The 20,027-nt window shown below is 43.0% G+C and overlaps 1 protein-coding gene across 9 annotated transcripts in view; it reads right to left on the bottom strand.

The window, feature by feature from the left end:
• Nucleotides 1–6,015: 6,015 nt before the first annotated feature.
• ARHGAP32 (Rho GTPase activating protein 32) overlaps nucleotides 6,016–20,027 on the bottom strand; it is a 233,127-nt gene continuing 219,115 nt past the window's right edge. For all 9 annotated transcript variants that reach the window (XM_061592443.1, XM_061592442.1, XM_061592441.1 and 6 more), the window contains 6 exons: nucleotides 19,244–19,445; nucleotides 17,403–17,548; nucleotides 16,741–16,815; nucleotides 15,462–16,340; nucleotides 13,769–14,766; nucleotides 6,016–12,852 (listed from right to left, as the gene is read on the bottom strand). In XM_061592443.1, coding sequence (XP_061448427.1) covers nucleotides 10,606–12,852; nucleotides 13,769–14,766; nucleotides 15,462–16,340; nucleotides 16,741–16,815; nucleotides 17,403–17,548; nucleotides 19,244–19,445 — 4,547 coding nt within the window. In that variant the 3' untranslated portion in view covers nucleotides 6,016–10,605. The remainder of the gene's footprint in view (nucleotides 12,853–13,768; nucleotides 14,767–15,461; nucleotides 16,341–16,740; nucleotides 16,816–17,402; nucleotides 17,549–19,243; nucleotides 19,446–20,027) is intronic.

Here is a 20,027-nt window from a genome sequence, read left to right on the forward strand (position 1 = left end):
CCAAACACTCCAGTGGAGATTTTGAAAATGGAGTGAAAACCAGCCCTTTCTTACTTCTAACTTTTAAAGCACGTCAACACTTTCATGGTTGCTGAGAGTATGTTGGAAGTTGGAGTCCCACAGAAAAATGCTCTATTTGACTACCTAAAGGACTCCATTTTAGGAGCCTATTATATCCACACTTGCCTCTCTTCAGTCCTATGAACAGCTGAACAGAGGTGGTAGCTGATAAGACTGACTATAAAATTCCTAGACCCCCAGAACAAGATAAATGGCACCTCCCATAGAATACAATATAGTGTACAGTCCTAGCAGCCTCCAGATTCTATCCTTCAAGTAAGGAGGACATTCCGCTCAGTATCTTGCAGCACTTTAGTGGTCACACTGAAGTTTCAAAGATATTCCTCCTGGACAAGGTATACAATTTAGAGAGAGCAATTCTATGCATGTTTACCTGGAAGTACATTCCATTGGGTTCATTTGGTTTACTCCCAATTAAGTGTGCATAGGATTGCAGCCTCAGTCCATTTCTAGCCAACCCTAGTTCAAAGGCTTGAGGTGGGGCAATTTGTGTGTGTGTGTGTGTGTGTATAGTGTGCGTTTCCCAATTAGGGATGAGTGAAAATTTTGATTCAGTTCACATTTCAAGCCAAATCTATCAAATTTGTGCTTCCCAAAACAATATGAGAACAGAAACACAGACATCTTTTGAAATTTGCACTTATTTGAATTTTGATATGCAATTTGCCTACATATGTTTACAAAAAATAAGTATGTTTGGGTAGTGTGCATAAAAATGAATATATGAGTGAAAAAACATGCAAACATGCATTTTTTACAAGAAATTGCTTGCACAAATGTGTACATTAGTCAAAACTGCTTAGAAAAATGTGTTTATTGAGTGAAATTAGTACTAAAATGCTGCAGAATTTTCATGAGGGTTTTCTTTTTTAAAAAATTGCAAATTGCTGCAGAAATGTAGAGAACTGAATTTAAGACTGGAAAAATGAAAAATTGAGAGAAAAACATGGATAGATCTTTCCATCCTAGTTCCAGTTAAGCCTGCAAGTCTATGCCTATTTACTTGGTGGCAAATCCTATTGTGGTTCATACTTACTAAACTTGCATAGGATTGGGCTATAAAACTAGAAGTCAAAACTGGATATAATACAGGCTTTCTCACTAAAAATAAAAATAAAAGAGATTAAAAGCATCGAGTAGTGAGCAGATTTTAAAAATTGCTGGCGATCCCATCAGCTTTCTCTCAGAACAGCATCTGATTTAGACCTTGAAGACTGACCCCTTGTGGCCAGGTTGGAGAGCTGGCTTTGGAAGAAGATCACCATCTTCAATGTGACAGAGAAGCCGTTCATATCTCTCAGACACCCAATGCTTCTTTGTCAACTGTGAAGTTACACTCATCATCTTCAGCCTGGTAGCACCACCTCAGCTGAGATGCTTGTTAATAGCAAGAACACATCTGCATTCTGACAGCACCTTTCATCATAGCACCCGTAAAGTGACACCATCCTCCAGTGGGTTGAAATGGTTTGCTGATCCAGCCATTGAAACTTCACTCCTTTGCAAATTGATCAAGGCATATCTTTGACAAACTCCTGGTCAAAGAAGCTTGGCCCAACAAAGTTAGGATTGTTTTCCACATTAGCATCTCACCAGACTAGCAGACAGCATTCTTTGTAATTAACAGGGTAGCCAACACTTTTTGTCTTGGGAGGCTTCTGCATCTTGGGAAATGATCTCTATGCTTTGGCAGAGAGTGTACTTCTCCACCACCACACCCCCGACCCAGATGGCACAGAATGAGATTATGCATGTGGAACACTTCAAACACTTGAGATGCACTAGGTATTAATATGGCCATTCTGTTTATTGGACTCAGGCACACTGCCTCTGCAAAGGCTGTTTTTGCTCAGCTAGTACTTTTTGACAGGCCCATTCTCCATAACTTTATCTCTACCCTCTTCTCAGCTCATTTTCCATGGAAAACCCATTCATTTGCATATTATTAACCTCACTCCCTTCTTGCTGCTTGCCTCTCATCTTTCCCCAAGATTGAAAGTTTCATCACATCTCACGGCTCTTCCAGATGACCTGTTTATTCAGCATTCATCCTGATTTGCCTACCAGGTGACTAGACTATACCTGGTCTTTACTGAGCATTTGTTCCGATTTGTTTATGGGCCAATAATATGACAATGAGCACCCATCTCGATTTGCTTGTGGGATGTTTACATGCCATCCCATTAATCATTCATTCATTCCACACTTTTCAATGCATTTCCGTTTCAGAGCATTTCCCCCATCACTTTTCAAACTGCAAGAAGTCATTTTAAACAAAGAAACAAACCAACCTGGATTTGTTGTGCAGGGCCACAGACTGCTTTCACCCACTTTAATTGTACCAACCTAAAGCATGCACTTGAATCCCTCCTGCAAAATACTGACAGTCTAGAAGAACGCTTAGATAAGTATATTGCATGGCTTTGAAGTTATAAAGTTAACAGCACTACCATGCTTGGTGGCATTTTCTGATGATACTGTAATTCAACAGTGGGCAGGAGGGGTATACTAGCAAGTATCAGAGCAATTTGCAGTAGATCAGCAAGGATTCTGACTCCCAATTGCTTTAAAAATAGCAAATACAAAAAAGCTCCCTCCCTCTTTCTAAATTAGGCTACTAAGCTGAAGAAAGCTTGTGTGGAAGTGGGTGGGGGACCAGGAATGGTTTTATGTGACAAAACTGCAAGTTCAGGTCTGGTACTGAAAACAAATTCCTGGGCTTAGCATGTGCTCAGAGGTGCCCTGAATTCTAAGAGGATATCCCATCTCATTTGAACCACTATTTTCCATCTGACTCCAGTTGGAGGGTTTGGGAGTTCTAAGGAAAAAACAAAGTAGATCTTGCAAGGTGTCCACCCTTAAACTGAATATGGCTGGAAATAGGATAAATATGACTAGAAATATGCTGGAAATAGGATAAATAAGAGCAACCCAGGAGCACAGCAGAGCGTAACTAGATAATTCCCTATGAGTTTTGTGAGCAGATCTAAACATGGCTTATGTCCCATTGGAAAGAAAAACAATGTTAGTGACTTCTTGCTCACAGATGCATTTGAAACTGCCTATGAATCATCTATAAATCTATAAGCAAGCCTCCACCATTCACAACTATCACTGGGGGCAGGCACTACAAGGCAGAGAGCAAAAGAAGGGGGGGGATGAAGAGAATGGGTTGAAAAGAGAACACAAAACCGAAACAGTTTCTGCAGTTTAACATGATAGTGCAGCCCCCTCAGGTTAATCAAAATGACCTGTTTGGGTATTGCACTCAAAATAACCAATCTCAAGAGTTTTTAAGAGAGCAACTGCACCCTCCAGTGGGCATAATGGGTTATTTTGTATTTGCTTCCTATGGCCATCACTAGTCTCACATGTTGCATGAAATCTATTGTGCTAAGCAAAGGCTCATATGGCCCGATTGCATTATTTATTTATAAAAGTATTTGTATACCGCTATTTCATTAAAAACATGAAAGTGGTTTACAACATATTTAAAACAACCATAGAATTAAAAAAACAAAAACAAAAATAAAAATAAAGGTCAATTGTTGCAAAAAATGTTCTTAATTGCCTGCATAAGCCTGGCAAAACAGAAAGGTTTTCAACAGGCGCTTAAAAGTTAAAACAGAAGGCACCTGCTGGATCTCTGTTGGCAGAGCATTCCAGAGAACTGGGCCAAGGACACTGAAGGCTCAATTTTGTGCTGATGTTAAATGAGCCTCGACAATTTGGGGGGCAACCAGAGCCGCTCCTGCAGATCTCAGTGAGTGAGCTGGGATATAAGGGTTCAGGCGGTCCCTAAGATACCCTGGCTTTGTTAATTAATACAAGGAACTTGAACCTGGCTCAGTAGCAGATGGACAGCCAGTGCAGATATTTAAAAGTGGTGTCACATGTTGCCGGCCATATGTTCCCATCAGCATTCTGGCCACCGCATTTTGCACCAGCTGGAGCTTCCAAACCAAGGGCAGTCCCACACAAAGAGCATTGCAGTAATCCAGCCTCCAGACTACCAACACATGGACTACAGAGGTCAGGCATTAAGTTTACATGCAGTCCACTTGCAGTCTGCTAAATGGTTACCCAAAAAAGTATCCGATTACTATTTATTTATTATTTGATTTATATCCTGCCCTTCTCCCAGCAGGAGCGCAGGGCAGCACTAAAGCACAAATCCCTTAGAAATATATTGTACTATTTGGCAGTAAGCTGAAGTAAGCTGGTGATGAATTTGATGTCCTATCAGTTCGTGATATCTGCCTAAGACCTATTAAAATCAAGAGACTTAAGTCAGTAGTGAGTTGAGTCTATTGATTTGAATGGGAGCATGACTTTGCTGGACACCATTCAATGGAATGAACTGCATTTCATGGCTGATCACATTTCTCCAGTCCTTAGTTTGTGATTTGAATGGCCAATGTGTTATAGAGTGAACATTACAACAATAGCAATTGCCTAGGTCTGTGGCCAAACTGATTTGCCTCTCTCTGTGCAATGTTTCCTTTTCTAGTATAGTGAGGAACTATCGGCACATTAAATTCCCTGGAGAAGCAACTATGTATGATGCCCATTGGGACATAAGGCAGAGAAGGAGTGCAAAAATTAACTAGGCAGTTACAACACAGCTGAGAGTTCTGGGCATGAAGATTTTCTGCTTCAGTGAAGCGTTGAGGAGCAAGACCAGCCCCCCTCCCTTGTTTCAGTTGGACTTTTTTCCTAATAAAATGAATGCACGGTCATACAAATCCTGCCCTTGTTTACCCCTGCCTCTATTTCGCTACCCTTCTTCTGTTGTCTCCAATATATTGAATTCTGACTGTAAGCTCCTCCAGGCATGGACATGTTGTCTTACACTTCGGAAAACACTATGCATATTGATGTTGATTTAATAGATTATGACTTGCATATAAATTTTCAATGCACACTGAATTAAGCTATTACCCACTGTATATGTCTGCCCTCTGATCTCGCATATGCCTTGTAAAGCAGCTAGAAACATATGAGAACTGGATATAAGACTTGTACCACTTTTCTGTGGTAGCCACTTTGCGATGTTTGCAGAAGAGGGGCAAATGTGAATAGATCTTAAGTCTATAATTGCCCAGCAACAAGTTGGGCTATATGTTTGTTTCCGAGACATGCCTTCCAACAGCTCTAGGCAGGAGTCCTTTGTTACCAGAGGCACATACTGTACACCTGGGGGTGGTGCTATTTTTAAAGCCTTCCTAAAGATTACTAGGATTGCTTTAATGCTCTTTTATGAGAAGATCCCTTTGAAGGCCAAACTTTGTGGTAAATTACTCAAGTAAGATACTTACATACTTGTCTGAATAGCTTCTCACCCTTGCATGAGAATTCTTGTTAACAATTGGGTGACAAAAATATGGACGTTTCACTGCTATGTGTTTGTGGGGAAGAAGCTGCTATACAGGCTGTTTGCACACAAGTAGCCTGGCCAGAAATCAGCCAGGATGGGCTGCAGGTGGGTAAGGGTGGGGCTGATAAGAGGCTGCAAGCCTCCAAGGCTCCTCCTGATGGCTTATGAACCATCAGGAAAGAGGGAAGGAGGTAGGGGAGAAGTCTGTAGGTGGCAGAGGCTGTCTCTTAAAGGAGGATAAAGTTGCCAGTTAGGGCGTGATAGTCCGAGCTATTTGTCTCCCCATGAGAGCAGGGCTTTTCTGGTCTGACAGGGAAGGAATTGAAAATGCTCCTGAAGGAAGCAAGAAATAGCTTCTGAGGGGTCTTTTCTAAGGATTCTTATCTTTTATTGAACAGATAAGAATCAACCATCTACCATAGACAACTTTGCAATGTACCAGCATCATCTGTTGAGGACTTTTGAATCCCTCAAGAACTGAAAGCGCCCGTACCTCCCCTGTACATAGCAACAGAGAAACAAGACACACAGACACCACAAAGTAGGTTTTAACCTGGCTTCATTAACTGCTGAGTTGTACATCTGAGTTTTGTGGGACTGTTAGGTTTGTTTTAATAGCACAAGACACCTCAAGTTTGTTCATAGCATTACAGTACAAATTAAAAAAAATAAAATAAATCAAACGCATCCGCCCCATACAGTGTGGAGAAAATGAGAATCTAAATATTTACAAGGAATGGGTGGGAGTGAGATGTCACAAAAATATTTACATAAAAGAACATGAGTTCATCGGCATATACATTTTACACCAGTTTTCACACACAGAAGTAAAAAAAGAGAATAAAAAATAAGACACTATATAAATTAAAGAGAACACTTAGAGACCACCAAAGTCTTTCTGGTTCTCTCATGTGGCTCAAAAAGACGACTCAAGTTTTCCACAGCAGGAAAATAAACTGCACAACAACCATTTCTTGTTCATTTTGCACTGGAACTATACAATAAAAACTTACTGAAGACACTGAAGTTACTGAGCATATGTTAAACTGTACCATGCCCACTGCATCGGTTTCCATAGCACAAGGTTCTGGAGAAAATGTCATGCCGAAGCCACCTTTAAAAAGTAAAACAGAAGCCCAGAATCTACAATTCTGTTCCCTAACATATAATGTCACACTGCCATCAGTCATCACTTTGTCATCAACGTACCAGGTTGAGATGAACTGGGGATGGGGGGAGAGCACACAAGGGCCCAAAATTCTCTTTACTGAAAGGGAAATCATTTAAAGTGGATTTTGGCTTTGTGTAGCAATTCCTGCCACAACTGTGCAATTCTCATTGTGACCCCCTCCAAGGAGTAAGCCCCCTCCCTGATTTTGTCTGCAAAGACATAGGCACAATGTTTTCACTGTCATCTGCATAAAATGTTAACCTGATTGTGAAGGGGGGGGGCGCAGCTGGTAGATGATGATTCCACACAACTCCCCAACCGGTCTGACAGGACACAGAGGCTTCCAGATCGGAAAAGGGACAGCGTGAGGTGGAACACAGGAGGAAGGGGACAACAGACACAGAAGCAAGGAGAGCAAGGAAGGCCTTTGTGAAGTGGGCAAGGGAGCAGACACGGAAGGGAGTGCAAGAGGAAAAAACTTTACAGAGGAGAAGGAAGGGGACAGCAGACACAGAAGCAAGGAGAGCAAGAGGAGTGCAAGGAAGGCCTGTAAAAGGCAGGGAGCAGACACAGAAGCGAGAGTGAGGAAAAGAAGAGGAAGAACTTTTGCGAGAAGTACCTGCCGTCTCTACTCAAGGTGCCCACGGTTTCTCTAACGGTTAGAGAGTTCCAAAATTAACCACAGTACATGAAGAGGACTGCATAGTTAATTTTATGGCTTTCTTAGGCAAGGGAAAGGTTTTTTTAAAAAGGTACCAGCTATTCAAGATAGTACAGTGGCAAGAAGTACAGGGGAACAGGGAGATTGTCACTGCTCCTTCGAAGCTTAGAACACTGTTCTGGATTTAATCGCTTCCTTGTATAGTCAAGGTTGTACTGCCATACCTTTGTACAACACCTTCTGGACCAAAGACCTCCAAACCATATTGATGGTTAGACGCAAATGTAGCAGGTGATATGTATTAAGTGAGGGATGAGTAAATACATGGCTGTATTTTGAAACTGCTTTGATGGAATGGTCTGGTGAGGGGACTCAGGAACCAAGTTTAAGTGCTTTTATTATGGAAATTATTGAAAGTAGTGGGCTTTTAAAATCAAACCTGTGTGGGCACTTGCTAAAAGTTGGGAAAAACTTTTCATTTCACATTTTGCTTAGTGATCCCACAAGATATTAAGGTGTAGATAAATTACAAATTTAGAGGAAGGTAGCTTGGTTCTGAGCTTACCTGGAGGGTAGATAACATAAGGCCAATATATGGAGAGGATACAAGGAAAATTAAGGCTTTCATGAAGATAGAGGTTTGTCCTGCAGCCCTCGCTACCTGAACCTCAAAATATCCTAAACATAATGTATGTGCCTGCTTGTTTAGTTTTTTTTAAAAAAAAGTTTTTCTAACGTATTGACAAATCCTTAAAAGAAAACGCAACATAAATATGCCAATACAGACATATTGAGAAACGAAGAAATTAGATCTGGGAGATAAGTATCTCTTAAAGAGTTAATTCATTAAGGAAGAAAATAAAAACCAACAATGGCAAACAGACTGAAGCTGGTGGGAGAGGACAGGACGTTGCACAGTGATATCTTTTTTAACCATCAACAGCGCAGCAAAATCTGAAGAAGAAATCATGGAATCGAATGAGATTTCGGGGTGCAAGGGAGCGGAGAACTCTGAGCCAAGATATGGAGCTACATAGCCAGTGTAACATGGTGAAGAACTTTACAGGGGTGGATGCCAAAATTAAGTGGATATTGGAGACAGTCTATGCGGGCTACAAAGAAGGACCGATAATTCAAATTTTCAGATAGCAAAACTAGCTTGCTCCACACGACTGTCAAGCTAGAATGGCCCTGTCTGTACATTTCTCATTTCAACAGGAAAACAAAAAATGCTGAAAATTCCTCACGGGGTGGGTGAGGAGGATGGGGAGGAGGCTGAGGTAAACCTGGTTCACAGTGAGTTTTCTGGCCACTAAATTTGTACTTAGCACATTCAAGAGCAATACTACTAAAACAATAATTACCAAATCATTAAAATAATCATAACGAAAATAGGCAAACTGTTCTTTCCCAAAGTTCAGAAATCCAAAGAACCTAATGTCATGTTCTCTTTGAGAAGTGCTTTGTGCCCTTGTAAAATATGTGTCTTATTATTTAAACGCATGGGATGCTGATGGACATCTTCTTTTCCAAGGGGGTTTGATACAGGTGCTTTCCTTCTAGTAAAATTCACCACCTGTGCTACCAGCAGGGCCCTAGGACAGAAAGATGTCCCAGATGCTTCCTGTGTACTTCCACCAGCTACATAGCTTTGGTGACCCAGAACAGGAAAAACACCCCCAGTACCTTGGATGGATTTGGCCATTCTCTATTTCTTTTAAAGTTCATAAAAATCAAAGAAAACCTTGGTATCTTGCCTGGTAGAATGTTGCATGGTTTCCATGGTGGCTGCATGGCAACAGCCTTTATTGTTCTAAGGTTATGTGGGAATCCTGAGGCACCTACCTGCTCCTGTTCCAGCAAGGACAGCATGTTTTCAAAGCACTGCATATTTATATAACCTTATCAGAAAAGCAAACTCTTTCCACAGGTATCTTAAAAAAACAAACACAGGAGATAATGATGCACCACAATGTGTAGAAAGAACCACCAGTCTAAATTCACATCATATGGTTTGCCTTACTGACATAATGAGACAGGTGTGTGTGCTACAGCAAAGTTACTGCCCCTTAGGCAAAGTCAACTGGTGTTTTCTTAAGTGGTCACTAAATTCACAGCTACATGCCTACAACACTTGCCATGACTGGAGGACAACCAGCACTGATCAGAAAACCAGGTATAACTACAGAATTACTGTGTTAACTGATGATGAAGATTAGGCTCACTGCAATGATATTTGTAACAAGGAATTAAAACAGCTTATCCACTCGACACAGAATGCACCATGACTCCCTTGCATGCCCTATTGAAATTCCTGGGTGCTGGGCCAGAGCACAGCTCTTCTGCCACTCTGCCATTTCAGTTAGACTCATCCCAGCAGAAGATCCCCTTGTTCAGAGGGCTGCATATGAAATGCACTTGCTACAAAAATATTTCTATAAGATTTTAAGAAATACGGCTTTTACCTGCCAGGCTTACCAAAGCAAAGCACCATTGAAACAATATTAACATTGAGGTCCTCTTCCCACCACCCAAATTTCTCAGTATTTGATAAAGCAGTTTGTTATCGGTTTTTAAAGAAAAAAGTTTTTAACTGGGCAACATCTCTTTGCCCTCCACCACTAGGGCCATGTATTACCAAAATCAATGGAAACATTATTGGATCACATCTAATAAGCACCGAAATAACATTTTAGGTGAAAGGTACCATTGTTACTGTTTTTTCAAAAAAATAAATCTGGGATTGTAGAAAGGAACAAATAATGTGAAATAATATTTTCCTAGAGTTTGGTGCATTAAGCTTTGAAGAACCAAGTTAAAATATTTACTAAAGCTTTCCATTCAACAAATCTCTCTCCAGTAGATCACATACAAGGGACATTTACCCGGAGAAGAAATGTCTGCATCAATCTATCAATACATACATTATACACAGGGTTCTGAAGGATAGCGTCAAAGCTATGGGAAATGCCACTGTTTGAAATCTAAGGAAAGTGAGAACCATTTATAGCACGACCCCTGAATCTCCATCACTGTTTCTGCTCTTCCTGGAGATGGGCTTTGTCTTCAAGTTTAACAAAAGCCGGCATGACTGTAGCAATCTACTTTTAAAACAATGTGAGATAAGACTATACATTTACTATATAAAAACAATAAGCAGCATGGGGGTTGGAGGGGAAGGAACTGAGTGAGGATTAATGGCAGGAGTTGCTTTGATGGTGTGTGTGTGTGTGTGTGTGCGTGTGTCACTGAAAAAATAAACCAGTCCACTGTCCAGCAGAGGCTGCTTACACTCTATCCCTTCTGCCTTGGAGCTCACTCTGCATGGATCTCAGTTTCAGGCCTCTGTAGGCTGAGCTCTGTAGGAAGGAATGCTCCCTGGCCCAAGGCTGTTGCATAAGTCCTACTATGTGGATGAGCAAAGGGGGGAACTAACCCCCCTCCTCCAACATAACCCCTTCTTTGGTGCTGAGGCATGGTATGGTAATCATCCAAATTATCATACTGGGAGACCACAGTCATGGTGCTTTGGCGCTTGCCAAGGGTTTGGAATGGGTAAAGGAGACCAGCGTCCCGCTCTATGCTCTCTGGGTGTTGGAGTCTGAGGCTGTGGCTCCGTTCTGGTTTAGGGGGTGGTGCTGTGGACTGTCCATAGTGCTCACCCTCTTTAAAGCACTCCCTGGAGTGCTTTTCAGGAGCAGCAGATGGCCTGGCTCGATGTCTCTCAATATCAGACCTGTCCTCTGACAGCTTCACCTCTTTATGATTAGGTCTCAAGGCATCGTGGCTGGCTGGAACATACTTTCCACCAGAGGGCTGGTATCCAATGGATTCTGGTGGTTCCTGGTGGCCCTTTGGTCGGTAATCAGGATAAGGGGCCCCGTTTTTAGAATCCAGAGGCTGCCTATGGCTTGCTTCATGGGGCAGGTGCATTCTGTGCTCAGCTGAATTACAACCCATCTCATGGGGCTTTCTGCTCCTGAGGCTGCTTTGCTTTTGATGAAGGCATGGTTTCTCTGACTGTCCATTCCCATAGGTTCCGTGGTAATGGGCTTTGTCTACATCAGGTTCTGGATGTGGCACATAGTAGCGTTCATCCCCCTCTGGGGGCCCTACTTTGCCTGGGTATTTCCCTTCTTTCCCATCAGCGACAGTGAGGAGTCCAGTTTTCCCAGGATCAGATTTGCTGCGCAAGTGAACGACATCTACAGTTCGTAACTCATCCTGCAGCAAAGGGGCTACATTGTCATACTGGGACATGACAGGCCCTTTTACTTTCTGGCGTGCACGGCTCTCTCGGCGGATGGACTGCATGCGGTATTTTTCCATGTCCTCCAAATCCCAGGAGACATACATGGGTTTGACATCCGGGGCAGGTGGCACATCCCTGCTGATGAAACTGTGTTCTTTGCCCGCCAGATGTCCAGCAAGGCCTCCCCGGGGATATGGTGGTAGGCCAGGACAGCGATACAGGCTCCTGGTTTGCAGTCTGGCATAGGATGCAAAATCTCTGCCTGGAAATGGATGGAGCTGCCTCAATCTCATTGTACCATAGGGGTCTAGGTCATAAAATCCACCATCTGCTGCAGTGTAACAGGACGAGCTGGAGGAGTTTGAGTAGGGGCTATACCGGTAATGGACCCGCCCATTCTCAAAGTAAGGCTGCAGCTGAGTGACGTGATAATCTGCATGGGACTGATATGGCTTATATTGGTAGAGGGGCCTTGGGCAGTAAAGGGGCTCATCATCAGGAGGCACCTCAGTTCGGGAGATGGGAACTGATCGGATAGTAGAGGGAGCAGTCACATGCAGTGAGTGCACTCGTCGAATGGTGGGGTAGGGTGGCGTTTCCTCCGCATAACTAGCACTCCTCATTGTAGGGCTCATGGAGGACACATACTCCACTCGGCTGCGAGGCTTTGAGTGATGGGCAGATGAGCTCTTCCCTTGAGTGGTATATGCGTTATACCTGAGGCCCATGGAAGTGGGGGTCTCTGACAGAGAAGGATAGCCAGGATGCTGCTCAGACTTGCTGTGATAGAGGTGTGGTGGGATGCTTTCAGCCCTGTACTGGTGGACGGATGTAGGCTTGTGATGCACATAGTTCTCCGACAATGGGGGCTCAGGGGGGCTCTCTGACTTGGAAAGAGAGAAATATGCAGACTGAAGGGAGGCGTATTTAGGTGGGGGAGGTGGCGGTGGAGCTTCCTCCACAGATGGCGGCAATGTGGATGCAGTCACAAAGGAGTGGTAACTGGCAGCATTCAAGGGATCTGCATTGTTTGAATGCATGGCTGCTGCAATTTTACTTTCCATTGTTCTCACAGGTGGGACTGGAGGTGCTGTTAATCCATAGAAGGGCTGAGCTGGGACTGATTCAGACCTCAGGTGCAAAGGGGGAGCCTTGGCATTCTCTCGAGGCCTTTCCAAAGGGCCTTGGTGAAGTGTGGCTAGAGGAGTGGCTGAAGTACACTGGGTTGCAGCACTGCCCTCAGTAACAAAAATGGGGGCTGGCTCAGTTGATCTAGACTCAGGCGGTTTCTCTGGAGTTGTATCTCGTACCTGGTATGAGAAAGAACACCAAGGATTAGTCACGATTCCAGGCCCTAAAGCACACTCTGAGCAGAAGGCACGCAGACTTTTGTGACAAGCTGAACTGCTTTCTCTAGTTGGATCTGAGCAACGTTACTGACCCTGTTCCTTGCTGGGCTCACGGGAGGAAGTACAAGGCCTCATATCCACAAGTACAGTAAAGATGGGGAAGTGACTACTTTGCTGGCAGGTACAGTACTCTCCACTCCTCAAGCAGAGTGGGAGTTCAAATCTGAATCTTAAGCAAACCTTATGTATCCTTCATTGCCTTCATATAGGGCTGTTCCACCTCCATGACAAAGGAAGTGGGACTAACTAGAGGCTGGAAAAGCTCTAACTCAAAGCACATCATAATCAAAACACACTATAGTTATCTATGAAAGGAAAACCTTTACAGTTAGCCAATAGGTAGTGAAACAGCACCTGTTGCGAAGCTTGACTGCTATATGAGTGTTTCGTTATGACAATCTGAAGCATCAACCAATTAAAAGCAGAAATGGTCTATGGATGACTTTTCCCAGAATGTCTGAGTCAAAGCACAGCTGTTTCCAAGATCGATATTGGTAAAATCCAAATGTTCAAGTCCACCCCACTCCCGAAGCAACTAACTTCAAATACATTTGTCAAATGCATCACCAACCTTTTCCTGTCTCTTGGTATTTGGGGAAAGCAAAGCAAAAATTAAGTCAGCACAGACATGTAAATTCTCTCTCTCTCTCTCTCTCTCTCTTTGTAGAATTATATATATATATATATATATATATATATATATTAATGATTTTGCATAAGATTCTTTCCATTAATCATGATCTTTGCTCATAAACCCTTACTCCTTGCTTATAAGGCCTTAGGGTTGAGCAGGGAAGGTGCAGCATGTTATATTTACCTGACTGAAGCCACTTGAACCCTTAGTGGCTGTAGCTGCAGATTGTCCCACAGCTGGCTGATGATCCCCTGGTCCTTGCACTGGAGTTTGGTGGCTGCCTGCCAGAGCATGCTGAGCAGTCATAACAGCCATTTCTCCCCATGTGCTGTTGGTTGTGACGGTGGAAGGCTGAGGAAGTATATTCTGGCTGGATGCTCCAGGATCAGTTTCAGTTGCTGCTGTCTGGCTATTTATCATCATATATGCCAGAACAGTTGCAGCTGTTTTCTCTCCAGCAGTTACAGGAGGAAACTGGACTTTGTCTGCTGTGCAGACAGGAAAGTGAAATTTGTTGGAATGGATTTGGTTCTTATCCAAAGGGAGGCAAGTGGCGGGGTGAGGGTTCTCTACTGTAATATCTGTTGTAGGTGATTCTGGCTGAACGGTTCCTCTAGCACAGGGATGAGGGTGTTTCTGATCCTCAGATACAACAGAATGAGGAAGATGGTGTGAGTCTGCCAACATGCAAGGATGGAAGTGGGAGTGGTCCCAGCTCATGTTAATGCTATTATGAAGATCTCCAGGCATGTCAGTAGGGTGAAGGGGATGGTCCCGATTTCCAGGTATGCCAACATGCAGGTGATTGCTGTCCACAGGCATGCCACTGATTTGGGGGGCTTGGCCTATAGGTAATCCACTTTTGTGGTGATCTCCAGGTGCAGTAGCTTGAAAACTCAGTTGGGTCTCTGGCACAGCAGCATACAGATGAAGCTTTTCTGGACTAACACCAGAATATGGATGGAACATTTCTACAGTTCCTGTGCTCTCAGTCTCTGCACAGCTGGTACAGTCAGAATAAACATCTGGTTTCTTCTGAGATTGAACAGAGGCTTGTTGGGCAGATTCTGCCAGGGCTAAGGCTAGTATGCGTGCAGCATTTTTCGGAGGAGGAGGAGGAGGGACAACAGAGACAGAATTGACTGGAACAGGATCCTGGGGGGAGTCGAGGGCAACTGCTCCTAGTGGGAGGAAGGGTAGAAAAACAAAAAAGAGAAGAGAATGATTCATGTTATCCTGTAAGGAGAGTGAGCAATTCCTATAGACCATTATAAAAAAAAGATTCTTCCAACATTTCACAGTGGCAACTCCTTGGGCGTCACAAAGTGCATCTTCTGTCATACATGCAAACAAGACAGCAGTTCGGTGTGACAAGCGCGAGAGATTGTCTAAAGTTTCCTGTTGCATTCCTAGAGAGCTAGGCAGTAGATAATGCAGAAAGAAAAGATCAGATCCTTTGATGGGATCTTTTGTACAATTTAATTTCAGGTTACTTTTGGCCAAAAAGGTCCCTTCTTCAAGTGTAGCCAGATTAATTATTTTTTATTATTTTTTAGTTAAAAAATAGCAAGTTTATTAGGTGGTATATTGATTTGCAAGGATTGCAAGAGATCATTTCATATTATGAAAGAGTGAAAAGATATAGGGATATATAAAATATTCAAGCATTTTTGCGTTGCAAGGAGGCTGTAGAGAAGCTTTGGGTTCCTGTAAAGCTCCCCATTAGGACCCGAGCAACCTCCACATGCTCTGGAAGACACGCACTCTGGATTTTTTTTTTTAACCAGATTGTTTCCCCCTCTTTTAAAGGCACGCAGAGAAGCGAGAGCTGGTCACTTGTGAACTTAAAGAAAGAATGGAGGAAAACACACTGTACCTGGCTGCGTCTGTCCAGAAGGTACAGGCTTACTCTGGCTGCTGGCCAAGGGTTGTTCCACCTCTTCTTGAAGCTCTGTTTTCTTAGCATCTCCTTGACTTGGGAACTCTTGCTGGTGTCCTTCACTTATTCTCACCTCAGTGGCTTTCAAAGGTGATACTACCAGGTGGGGTGGGGACCTGCTTGTGCCTTCACTCGTGCCAGATGTTCCTTTGGTCCAGTCTGAAGGACCTGCACTCGGTGACATCCCTCCAATGACAACATCCGGCATGTGACTGGGTACAGTGAAGGAAATGGACTCTGAGAAATTCAGTGGCGGAGACTTGGCTGGCTTTCGCCCCATCTTGGGGGAGAAGGTGCGGGCAACATTTTCAGAGAAAGACTGGTGTTTGGATGATTTCTCTTCAGTTGGGCTCAAATCTAGAGTGAAGAAGGGACTTACGGTCTTATCTTGATAGGGGGAAACTGGTTCAGAACTTGTGGCACTGCCAGGGGTCTGTGACTGGCTGCCTGAGTCTATTTCCTTCTTGAAGGCGCTTTGCTTATCCCTATTAAAGTCTACTGACTCCAACAGGGAAGTGTTGCTGTCAAGACACTCAGACTCTGCTTTTGGTGGGCTGCACTGAAAAGACATAGGATCAAAATCCAGGCTAGCCACCCCAATCTCAGGTGGGCTCAGGTCAACGTCTTCTGCTGACCTTGGAGAGATGAGGGCTGGAACATGGATATGCCCCTCATCCCCATCGCTCTCATGGTCATGGGGCACATTATCATAGGAATTGCAGCGGTTCATGTTTCCGAGGAGCTCCCCATTAAAGGAAGCAGACAACGCATCACTACTGGACCTCGGTCTTCGGGGCCGAAACAGTTTAGATTCACCTAGCAAGAAAGAGAACAGATTTCTATTAATATCTACATCAGTTTAATTATGTGAAATTATACTTTCTTTTTTTATGTTTCAGATATGTTAACTACAAACAATGTTGTATTTTCTTCCATTTCTCTGTAATTAAAATAAAGGTTGTGCTCAAAGTTTGCCCCCACATATTTTGCATTGTGACTATCACCCCAGCCCTCCAAAAAACAATCTCCCAGTTATTCTCTCTACTAGAATTGAAACATGACAAATACCTGTGAAATTTCTCTGGTGGTAGAGCAATTATTTGACATTACTTCTAAAATCACAGTTAGACTAATTTGGCTTATTAAGGGATGGATACTACAGCAACCCTCCCATACCACACAGGTGGACTAGACCCAAGAGGTTTTTCCATCTTACCATCTATAGCATGTAAAGATGAGAGGGACTCTTCACTCTTAGCTGAGCGCAGGGTCCCACTGTCTCCTCGCCCTCCTGGACAACCAAAAACAGAACACATGAATACATGTAATAAATGGGCACGTATTCTCAGACATAGATATTTTTTCTCCAATTGAAGCGGACATTTTTAATCTTATAAACTCTTTAGAACGCTCAGATAATTTGAATCAAATATTCAAATGATTAGGTTTGGCCATGCAAATTCAGCTCCTATAACAGCAGAACAGGTGGGACACAAAAAAAGGAAAAACCTTCTATTTCTTTGTATGATCCAAGAGGCTATTTTGCAACAATGACCAGTTAACTCAGCTGGGATGCAGTCTTGTGAACACCTATGTGCAACATGGAGGCCATGCTGCTTTAGCAACAAATGCTGAATAACAGATGCACTTCTCAGTATCCCCAAATCTTCCAGAGGCACTGGTGATCAGCACAGAAGGGAACACCATTCAAACTGTTCAAAATTAAAACCGGAAGTATAGCCATTCCATGATTAACATCCCTGCCCTCCACACACATCAAAAAACAAGGCATACAGGGGGGATCCAAAGTTAAAGTCAAATCCGTGATACAGTTACTGGCTTAGAATTTTTGCTGCCATGGATAAGGGCCATGCTTACCTGCTAGGGCTATTGCCTTCATTTCAGAGGGTTCACTTGGGTTGCGCTGCAGTTTCCGTTTGGAGAGAGATGATGACTTCCCCAGGTTAAAAAAGGAGCGCCAGCTGCCAACAGGGGATTTTTTCATCTTACTGGGTGGCCTCTTTCTAAAATGAGATAGCAAGAAAGTGTGAGAACACTCAAATTGTGCAAAGCACGCCTAGCTACAAAAGAAGTAGTAATCTATTGTAGTAGAATATATTATTGCACATTCCTTATGTAATAAAGGCAAAGATAACTTTTCTAGGTGGGGAGATATTAAAGAATACTTAAAACTTAAAAACTTTGTCAGTAGCCCAATTTAAGCATCCCAATGCCGACTGCACCAAATACAAAATGCTGAGTCTAAAGAGGGTAGTCAGAAGAATAACCCTCCCCTCTGCCAATAAGCTGCAGTCATGCTTCCCCTATCATATCCCTCCCTTTCGCTCAGGGCTTTGGATAATCACAGCCTGGTCACCACTAATGAGAAGCCCCTATCTCTGCTCATCATGGGATTTTTAAATGCTTTGTTCTTGAACTGTTAAACACCACCTTGGTGTTTTTCAGAAAGATGGTTTAAAAATACTGAAAATAAATGAATAAAACAAGTAAGAGCAGCCCTGCTGGACCAGAGCAAAGGCCTATCTAGTTCATCAGTCAGCTCTCACAATGGCCAACCAGGTGCCTATGGAAAGCCCACCAAGCAGGACATGAGGGCAATAGTTGCATACATATGCCAGGCAACTGCCAGAGATGTTGCTGTATAGGAGAAAAAGCCTAACTCGAGAAGGCAGCATTTTTTGGGTACAGCTTCCCAATCAATATTTGGTGAGTTCTTACTGACAGAGGAAGAAACCAATCCATAGCAGGTGTGTCAATCATCAAGATTACAACATCAAATGCCGATAAAGTTAATCTAAGATGGACTGAGATGTTAATTTCAAACATGCCATCTCCAGAAAGAGAGAGAGAGGGAACCTTTTAAAGCCCCCTCTGCTCCCCCAAAGCCCACTGCACGACCACCACCACCACTTCACTTACCGGGCAAGCAGCAGCCCCAGAAGCAGCAGTGGTGGTATGCAGGGAGAAAGAAGAGAGTTTTTTCTAAAGCCCAAGGGGCCATGGGAATGAGAGTTGCCCCAAGGACTTCCTCTCCCACGGTATCCTGGGTTTTGTGTCCCAAAAAACTGTTATCTAGCATGTCAGGGAGATGGAGAAATCCTTCCTCTTTCCTCTTTCCGTACACCCAGTACTGCAAGTTGCAGCATCACAGATTGGCAGGCAAGTCAAACAATGGCAGCAGGTGGGCAGAATTATGTTTTGTGGGTTGTGGGCTGCTGAGGAGGGTTCTGATGATGAGAAAAGCTGGCAGTGATGGGCTCTCAGATTAGCCTGGGGGAAAAAGTAGTTCCAGTCCAAGGAAAGTCCTGGACAGCTTGCCCATGTGTATAAAAAATCTAAATCCAACGAATGGACTTACAGACTACCAACCATAAACAATATTTTTTATAGACTAGACTTGTTAAGTGGCAGAACAAAGCAAATTAAGCGGCAATCACAAACTGTCTAAAGTAAAATTGCTACATTTAGGAACTTTACGATTTGTTCCGTGCTTAAAAACAAAACAAAACTACGAGCTCTCCAACAGGAAATCTGAAGAATGACCTGGGACAGTAAATTAAAACAGCACATTATATGTTGTTGATCATTTGAAAGTGATCATTAGAAAAGTCAGCTGTAATGATTCCCCAATGAAGTCAGTCCTATAGCTTAAAAGCAGTAAGAACACACACAAGTATTCTAAAGGAAATGGTCTCTACCTTTCAGATGGAAAGTCTATGATCGTATGGAATTTTCCCTGTAGAGCAGCAGGACCTTCGCCTACTTCAATGTACTTGCTGTCTGCCACTATAGGGGAATTTATCTGTGCCTGAGTTCTCGCTTGTGCTTCTTCCAAGGTGAGCAGTTTTGTGGAAGGAGATGATACCAGCAGGGATTTAGGCCGTGACAAGGAACTGTGACCTGCCAGAGAAATGCAAAACAAAGGAAAGATGAAAATGAGCAATGAGGGAAGAAACCATCACCACCAAACTAGGATAATTTCTTGCACAGTTCAGCATCCAGACCAAAACAGAGTATCATCTACTAAAATACATATTATGTTTGGAATACAGGGCCACACTTTCATTAAGAACTTCTCTTGTAAAGTGAAAGTAGCTTTGGTCTGAGTTTTAGAAAGATGTTCATTTCATTGTATTGCTTTTCTTGCCCTTTAGATGATGTTTTAACATGAGATAAGGCTGGATTTAGATTGACAATTTGCTTGTAAAGCCACAGCAAACTGTAGATGTTAGAATAAAAAGCTCTCCCTTTCCTACAAACACATTCAGGCAGCTTCTGTGCCACCCAGAAGTCTTCACAAGCTTGTAATTGGTGCAGAATGATCCTCGTCACATCATGCAGCATAAGAGACTGTAAATTTTCTCCACAAATTTAACCTAAACCAGTACAGTAATTAGAGCAATTCCATGAATTTCCACAGCCCATTTTTATCAAACATGCTAACTACTTTGTTTTCTAGGAGAAAGATTGTTTGGAGGTTGT

The sequence above is a fragment of the Rhineura floridana genome, chromosome 12 (genome assembly GCF_030035675.1).
Source record: "Rhineura floridana isolate rRhiFlo1 chromosome 12, rRhiFlo1.hap2, whole genome shotgun sequence".
NCBI lineage: Eukaryota > Metazoa > Chordata > Lepidosauria > Squamata > Rhineuridae > Rhineura > Rhineura floridana.